Source organism: Paracoccidioides lutzii, assembly GCF_000150705.2.
Source record: "Paracoccidioides lutzii Pb01 unplaced genomic scaffold supercont2.34, whole genome shotgun sequence".
Taxonomy (NCBI): Eukaryota; Fungi; Ascomycota; class Eurotiomycetes; order Onygenales; family Ajellomycetaceae; genus Paracoccidioides; species Paracoccidioides lutzii.
Genome location: NW_015440980.1, coordinates 208,859 through 217,831, shown reverse-complemented (window position 1 = coordinate 217,831; position 8,973 = coordinate 208,859). Strand labels below are relative to the sequence as shown.

Genomic DNA, 8,973 nt, shown 5'->3' with positions numbered 1-8,973 from the left:
AAAAGATGCTTATGCATCTACAGGAAGCAGGCCTGCAGGCAGACATTAGAAAGAGTGAGTTCAAGATGAACAGCACAAAATATCTTGAATTCATCATTGAAGCAGACAAGGGTATATGAATGAATTCAGAGAAGATTAAAGCTGTTTTGGAATGAGCAACACCTACTACTCTTAAAGATGTATGAGGATTTTTAGACTTTGCCAATTTCTATAGATGATTTATCAGGGATTTCTCAAAGATTGTGATCTCACTGATGATTCTTACATGCAAGAATGTTTCTTTTTTGTAGATGAGCAAGGCTGAGGAAGCTTTTAAGTGTCTAAAATCAATATTTATCTCTGCTCCAATCCTGCTTCAATTTGACTCTGACTGTGAGACTATATTGAAAATAAACTTCTCAGATTACATCTCAGAAGGAGTGCTGCTACAATATGATGAGCAGAGCATTCTACATTCATATGCCTTCTTCTCTTGCAAGCATTCACCTGCGGAATGCAACTACAAGATTCATGATAAGAAGTTATTAGTGATAATTGAATGTTTAAAGAAATGAGATGCTGAGCTACAAAGTGTAAAGAAATTCAAGATTCTCACAGATCATAAGAATCTAGAATACTTCATGACTACATACAGACTAAATGAAAGACAGCTATGTTGAATGAATATTCTCTATCAATTCAACTTCAGAATTGATTACCAGTCAGAGAAGTTGAATGCTGGACCAGACACCTTATTGTGAAGAGAGCAGAACATGCCACAGAGCACTGATGATGAGAGAATCAAGCAGAGGCAAGCTCAACTATTTAAGTTTAATGTACTGACACCTGGAATGAAATCAATAGTGACTGCTGCCAGTGTGGAACCTGAGATGTCTCTTCAAGCTCAGTGAAATGAGACTCATAAAAATGACAAGATTTTGCAGTGTCTGAAGTAAATTCTTCATAAGAAAAGATTCAGATTTTCTTCTGAACTCAGCATTAAGACCTCTGTCTCTGAGTGCTCTTTAAATGAGAATGAGAAGCTTCTCTTTCAAGATTGTAAGTGAATGCCAGACTTTGAACCTTTTTGAACTAGATTAGTGCATAAGACTCATGACTCATCTCTTATCAGCCATCCCAGGTAAGAGCAAATAGCAGAAGTTCTAAGACATGAGTTCTACTGGTCAGGCTATATCACTGATGTGAGAAGAATGATCAGGAACTGTCATCTTTGCAAATCAAACACTGCATGGAAAGATTGATGTCAGGAACTACTTAAGCCTCTCTTCATTTCTGAACACATATGGCAAGAGCTTTTTATGAACTTTATTGTGGACTTATCAAGCTCTAAAGAATATACAAACATCATGATTATAATAAACAGACTGATCAAGAGAGTTATATTAAAAGCAGTTAAGAAAACTGATGTGAAGATAGTGACTAGAGTGTTCCTTTACAACATTATCTCTCAATATGACATCTCTAAGACAATAGTGTCAGATTGAGAGTTAGCTTTCACAAGCATGTTTTAAACTTGAGTGTGTGAGAAATTAGACATTAAGAGATGACTCTTCATAGTTTATTATTCAGAGACTGATAGAGCTACAGAGTGAATGAATCAGACTCTGAAAATCTATTTACATAAGTACATTAGCTTTCAACAGGATGACTGGTGTGAATGACTCTCTCTAGCAGAGCTGATCATCAATAATAGAGATGCTGCCTCAATGAATGTGAGCTCATTCTTTTTAACACATCTTTTCCATATCTTCTTCATTGATATAGCTGATGCACCTCTCATTGAAATGTCATATAATCTCATTGAGTTTGCAGATGATTATATGAGGAAGGTTCATGAAGTGTTGAAGTGAGCTCAAGTAAAAATGACAGATGCTCAGCAATCTCAAGAGAAATACATGAATAGATGAAGAGATTCAGCTTCAAGCTTTCAATCTGAAGATAAGATCTGATTGAGCTTAGAGAATATGAGAACTAATCACCTGTGCAAGAAGCTGAACACAAAATACAATCAATATACTGTGCTAGAAAAGATAAAATTTCATGCTTACTAACTGAATATCTCACTCAGCATTCACAATGTCTTTAATGTAAAGCTTCTACATACTATGATGATGAATTCTCTGCCTAGTCAGAGGCAAACTGACTGATAGTCACTTACTATAGAGACTCTGAAAGAATCTGAGTTTGAGATTGAGGAAATTTAGAGTGAATGAATCTACTGAAGAAAAAAGTAATATCTTGTTAAATGAGTAGATTGAGCTGAGTCTATGTGAAATGATGCAAGTCTTCTACAAGAAGTGAAGGCCTTGAACACTTGAGAGACCTCCCAGCAGGCAAAATTAGATGTAAAGAGGACTTTAAATAGTCATAAAGACCCACAACAAAGAGGGAGAAGGAGAGTATTATAAGAGGTTGAATCTCTAGATTTGCTCTGACTGACTGACTCAGCCTAGTCATCATTTGCACATGTGCATATGATCATGCTACATGAGCTTGCTTAAGCTTAAGTTCTCATCTCATTCTTTTCTTCCCTTTCTCAAGCAATTTGTTCTTGTTATATAGTAGGACTAGCCTCTAGTTCTTAGAGCTTAACCCTTTACAATAAATAGTTAAATATATAAAAATGATTAAAAATCAAATTAGATCAATTTTTAAAATATAATAAAATAAATTAATTTTAATTTATATATAAATAGCTATACTATAATAAAAATAAAAATAATTAAAATTAAAATAAATTAATTTTAATTTATATTATAAGTAGTTATATTATAATATTTAATATTTATAATTTATTAAATTATATATAAAATAAAAATCAAATTATTTATTTTAAAAATAAACTTTATTATATTATATTATTAAAATCTATTAATAAATTTAAAAAATAAACTTATATAAATTATATAAAAAATTTTAATTAAATAATTTTTTTACTTTATAATTTAATTAAATTTAAAATATTAAATATTTAATAATTTTATTTATTTAATAATTAATTATATTAATTAAATAATTAAAATTAATAAAAATAATATATAAATTTATATATATAATAGATTAGACTCAGATTTCTGAGAATAAAAAGTTATTTTGAATATTGTTAAATATAAAAAAATTCATTAAGAGAAAAAAAAAAGAGAAGAAAATAAATAATAATATCTTTATGAGCTTTTATAGTAAGTTGTTAATCATCAACTAGTTAGTAATTAGTTAATTAACTGCGTGCTTATATAATAAGCTATGATAGACAGTAGTAGTATGAGAAGAAATTTAATAAAAACTAGAATATAACTCTTCATAATATAGTTAATATATATTAACTTTTTACTTTAAATAATGATAAAAATTATACTATAGTTAAATTTAATTAATTATATGAAAAAATATTTTTTATATTTTTATATTTTTTTTATTTTTTTTATTTTTATAATTATTAAATATATTACTTTTTTAAATAAAATGAGTAATTATTAAAATAAAATTAATATAAGATTTAATATTAATTATATAAATAAAAATAAGTTTTTAAATTTATATATTATAATTAAAAATATTAAAAAATATAATTATTAAAAATAATTTTTATATATTTATATTTTTAACTATATATATTTAATTTTTTTTTAATATATTATAGGTTTTAAATTTTTAAGTTTTACAGAAAGTTCTTATATATTTACATTTTTAATTTTATATGTTTAATTTCTTTAATATATTTTATGAGTTTCAAATTTACTGAACTTTAAAGGTTCTTAGCAATGTGACTTAGTTAGAAAGTCAGTTTAACAAAATCAAGCAGTATATCATGCACTATATACAGAGTTCTTTTAGTTCAATTAATCAAACTCTAAATCAATTGATTTGAAAGTATCAGCTAGTCATGCAAAGTGCCGCTATTCTGACATAGAAAAACAAGACTTTACAGATTGCAAATGAGAAGAAAAAACACAAGTGAGAATGAGAACATGTCAATATAGCTCATAAGAGCATTCTAAAATCAGAGAGAGGATTGACTAGAGCTCAAGCTGCTCAACAAGCTGTGAAGAGAGCAGTGAAAAATTCAAATCAGTCTACTAAAAAATGAGCATTATCATGCTGTAGTAATTGTGATAATGCAGAACATAGAGCCCCTGCATGCCCATAAAGTTAAGAAACCATTTATATAATTTCTTTGTGTGATTCCATAATTGTATACTTAATTTGAAATTTTTTTAAATATAGGTGGGTGTTCCGATAGATGACCTGTTCCGGTGTTTGATCACTTACGTAAAGATACTGATACTCCAAAAGAACGTAGTTTATCCCTTCATGGCGGGATGACTAACTATAATTATAAAACTCCGGCTGTAATGTCAGCAGGACTGATACCGCTAAAACACCAAAATTACGAAATCTGGCTGTATTTTCTTGGATGCCAGATATTTCCCCATTCCGCTCTGGGGCTTTCATTCCTTTGACCCAAGCAGAGCCAGTTGCTCAGGAAAAAGAAATATCTCTTCGGTATCTCTGGCGGTGAGTGGCGATAGTGGCAGTAGCCGCTTCACACCGCTCTTCCTCTCATGTGACAGCCCTTCGGCTTGTTTTGGCTCCTTTCAACTTTTCCCTCCTTCAGCCTTTTTTTTCTCAATTCTTTACATCTCTTCCCTTCACAGCTTTCAGTCCTGTGTAAGCAACTTATATCCTCTGCCTTTTGTTTTCTGGTCCTTTATCATTAGGTTTCATTCTCACCAGGACAAGCTAGATTCCCCAATACCTCTCATTCCACCTCCCAATACCCACGCCTATACATCTGCCAGACAAGTCAATATGGTCAAAGCAGGTTAGTAATCCCTCATTCAATTCTCAGAGTATCTTTAGAAACTCCTGTTCTAACTAATTGGCAGTTGTTCTCGGTGCTTCCGGTGGCATTGGCCAGGTACGCGCCTCCTATATGATTTACAACACTATCAAAAACACACCGTCAACGTTGGGGGCTTCAACCCCAAAGCCAAACCGTACAAGATGCAGGTTTTATACTAACTCTGCATCCAATGATCTCTAGCCGCTCTCCCTCCTCCTGAAAGCTAGTCCTCTCGTAGACGAGCTCGCTCTTTACGATGTCGTCAATACCCCAGGCGTTGCTGCTGACCTCTCCCACATCTCCACCGTTGCTGTGGGTACCCCGTAAAAACACCATTTAGCACTACAATCAAATGTTGATATGCTGTGCACTGTAGACTATCAAGGGATATCTCCCCGACAACGACGGCCTCAAGAATGCCCTCACTGGCGCTGATATCATTGTCATCCCTGCCGGAATTCCCCGTACGCAATCCATTTATAGTCTCCTGAGCACCATATCATTTCTAGACCATTAACCATTCCCCCAACCCAACAGGTAAGCCTGGCATGACCCGTGATGACCTTTTTAAAGTCAACGCCGGCATCGTCCAGACTCTAGTCAAGGGCATCGCAGAATTTAGCCCCAAGGCCTTCATCCTCGTCATCTCTAACCCCGTCAACTCCACCGTCCCCATTGCTGCTGAGGTTCTCAAAACCGCCGGAGTTTTCGACCCCAAGCGCCTCTTTGGCGTCACCACCCTCGACGTCGTTCGTGCCGAGACTTTTACCCAAGAGTTCACTGGCCAGAAGGACCCGTCCAAGGCCTCCATCCCCGTCATCGGCGGTCACTCAGGTGAAACCATTGTGCCTCTTTTCAGCCAGGCCAAGCCTCCTGTCACCATTCCCGCTGATAGATACGATAGCCTTGTAAATCGTATGTGAAAAAGTTTTGGATCTGAAACTATAGCACCGCCAATGCTAATTCCAGTGAACAGGCGTCCAGTTCGGTGGTGATGAGGTTGTCAAGGCTAAGGACGGAGCTGGTTCTGCCACGCTGTCCATGGCTTATGCTGGATTCCGGTAAAATAACTCTCCCACCTTTTCCCTCAGTCTTTTAGATAAATGAGCGTTGACGGATGCTTCAACCTAGCTTCGCTGAGAGCGTCATCAAAGCCTCTAAGGGGGAGAAGGGCATCGTTGAACCAACCTATATTTACCTCTCCGGTGTCGACGGAGGCGAAGCCATCAAGAGGGAAGTTGGCTTGGACTTCTTCTCCATCCCCGTTGAGCTCGGCGTAAGTGACATATTTTCTCATCCGTGCATAACTTCTCAGTTTCTGGGAGCCAGACGCTGGATTTAGACGACTGACAACACTCTTTAATTATAATAGACATCCGGTGCGGAGAAGGCCCATAACATCCTAGGCGGAATCACGGAACAGGAGAAGAAGCTCCTCGAAGCCTGCACCAAGGGTCTGAAAGGAAACATTGAAAAGGGCATCGAATTTGCTAAGAACCCACCTCCAAAGTAAAACCCCACCCATCCGCCCTCCTATCCGCCATCACACGTCTTCGCCATTTGTCAAACCTCCTAATAAAAATAATATCCTGGGAAAGCGATGCATCGTTTTGTTCCCTTCCCAGCAGCTCCCTTGCTTGCTCCCCAGGATATATCCTTGCATGTACCCTCTGGCCCAACTACCCATTATTTGCTTTTTAATAAAATATGCCACCCACCACCAATCAAAACCACAAGGCAAGCAAGGCAATCGAAGGGAGAGACATTTACTAATTGGTGGCTTTCTTTCTTCGCTCCCCTCTTTTCCTGGTGGATAGGCTCTAGGACACACATACAACGCAAAATCACCCAAGTACATTTTGAAAAACGACGCATGTAAAAGAAAAAGGGACAACACATTCTGGTTGTGAAACCACAACAGTGTGCTTTTCAGGCGGTGGATGAGGGAGTGAGAGGTTCTTTTTCTTCTTTAGAAAAGATATAAATAAAATGAGATTGGGAATGAAGTGTTTCATTTGTTTGTTTATTTATTTTTGCACTGTGTTTGGCCCCATTCTAAGCCGCTGTGCCCCAGCCTTTTTGCCATTTCCTAATCAAAAAGCAATGCTAGAGATCGATAATAATTCAATTCATTAAAACACTCATAAATATAGTATTAACTCAAAATTACCCGGTCTAATGCTAACGGCGAGGGGTATCTTTCATGATTTGGATGATGGTTGTTGCTGCTGTAATTGTATCGTTTTGATCTGGAAAGTTGCTCCTGGCAGGTCTGAGGATTCAGCTTGCACGGTGGCATTTATGCCCATGCTCGCGAGGCCGCCGCGGATTATGCCGCAGGGGAACCAGAGATACTGCACGGTTGGAGTTAGGTTGGGTATGGCAGGTATATTTTATAAGAGAAAAGGAGTACAACATGGGGTGGGTTAGGTATAAGCCTACTGATTGTGCTTTTGCGATTGCTTCGTTCTGATTTGCTAGGCTCATTCGTGTTAAGGGGCGGAAAGCGTTATCTGTTAATACGTATACGCCCTGTAGGATAAGTTCAATCAGGAGCCTGTCAAAGATGTTCTTCTATGGATTCCACGTAATGCTTCCGTATCTATCCAAAACAACTAAGAGCCAGAAGGCTAGGAGGATGTAATGGTAATGGAGGAATTGAGCCAGGTTTGCTTTTCTCACCCTGTGGTTCGTCTTCAGATTATCAATCTGTTTCCGAAATATAATTGTCCAGAAATCCTTGCAGAGGAATTTTATCACGTCTAGATTATCTGTAAATCGCGGTCTATCTCGTGAGAATCTATTTTCATCTCATACATGAGAGATCAGTTAGTTCTATGTCGGTCTAAGGAAGAAATAAGATCGTCCAATGGCTTGAGAAACTGTTTCCAGGCGGTGACAAGAAAATAACTAGATAGAAGATGTAGCATCAATCTACATCATTGCCCATACTCAAAACGATCTAGATCGCTGGAACGAAAAACGGCTACCGCTGCAAACGTGGTAGTAAATATGCATTCATCTTACCTCTCCGCTAACCCCTGGCCAACCCGAAACCCCAAAGTCTCCAGTCTATAGAAGGTAGCTTCGCGATGCTCTTCTTCGTCCAATTTGCCATTGACTCCTGACAGTTCGTCCGCTAGTCGTTCCGCCATTGGCACTAGTTCTATGAGGAGAAGATCTATACATGAGGCGCTGAGGAAACGGGCGTGCGGATCCGATGCGGTGAAGGATGGAACCGGGGTGTCGAAGGACATCTGAGAGGGATGAGGGTTTACTTGTGGGAAGACGGGGAGGAGGAAAGGTGGCGGAGATTACAGCGGATGCTAGGAGGGTGTTCAAGAGTTGTTGTTTTTCGGGATGGATGTTGGTCGGGTATGGTATATATTGACATCAAGAATTATATGGCTAGGCATCAGCAGAATTTAAGAGAAGGAAGACGTTGAGGAGTAGTTATGGAGGTTCATTGGATTGCGGTGACAAGCTGATTTCCAGTCTGGAGAATTAGCTAACTAGTTAGTTAACTAACGTAATTCCCAGGTGAGTGGCGTACCAAACTGAACAGCGGACCAAACTGCAATGTGAAACTAAGTTATCAATCTACCTACTTTGACGCGTCAAAATGCCATCAATTCGCAATAAAAATAAAGTAAACACTATAGAAATAGAGGACAGGATTCAACATGCAATTTCTTCTTTGAAAAATAAAGAAACTATCTTTATTCATGAAGCAGCAAGGTTACACAATGTTTCAGATTGTGCTATTTTCTATTGACTGATTGACTGAAACCGAAGGGGGAAATACTTATTCAATGAGTGATGAGTCCACACGCAATGAGCACTACCACTTGATGCATCTTCAATATATATTATTTCTTCAACTTCCAACCTCAAGAGCATGGTTAATGAAGAAGCTATTAAATTAGCAATTAAAGATTTAAGATCACAGAAGATTTTAAATTACCTTGCTATTGTCAAAAAAATTAAAATCAATCAAATAATACTGACGCACTTCTATAAAGATGAAGTAGTTTAAAATTTTAAAATCATCTTTAAATACTTCAAAAAATTCATTAATTCATAAAAAAATCAGTTTTTTTTTGTATATAAAATATGTCTTAAGCGATGAA

General features: G+C 36.7%; 2 protein-coding genes across 2 annotated transcripts; one reads left to right on the top strand and one right to left on the bottom strand.

The window, feature by feature from the left end:
* Positions 1 to 4,809: 4,809 nt before the first annotated feature.
* Positions 4,810 to 6,356, top strand: PAAG_08449 (malate dehydrogenase; the record flags this gene model as incomplete). The annotated part of the gene is made up of 8 exons (XM_002789625.2): positions 4,810 to 4,822; positions 4,887 to 4,918; positions 5,045 to 5,155; positions 5,220 to 5,307; positions 5,381 to 5,758; positions 5,820 to 5,904; positions 5,975 to 6,119; positions 6,216 to 6,356. 8 exons carry the CDS (start codon positions 4,810 to 4,812, stop codon positions 6,354 to 6,356), a joined length of 993 nt encoding a protein of 330 aa, XP_002789671.2.
* Positions 6,357 to 7,044: 688 nt separating this feature from the next.
* Positions 7,045 to 8,100, bottom strand: PAAG_08448 (BET3 family protein; the record flags this gene model as incomplete). Its single annotated transcript, XM_002789624.2, has 4 exons — positions 7,045 to 7,197; positions 7,286 to 7,375; positions 7,526 to 7,643; positions 7,871 to 8,100. 4 exons carry the CDS (start codon positions 8,098 to 8,100, stop codon positions 7,045 to 7,047), a joined length of 591 nt encoding a protein of 196 aa, XP_002789670.1.
* Between the last annotated feature and the right edge of the window lie 873 nt (positions 8,101 to 8,973).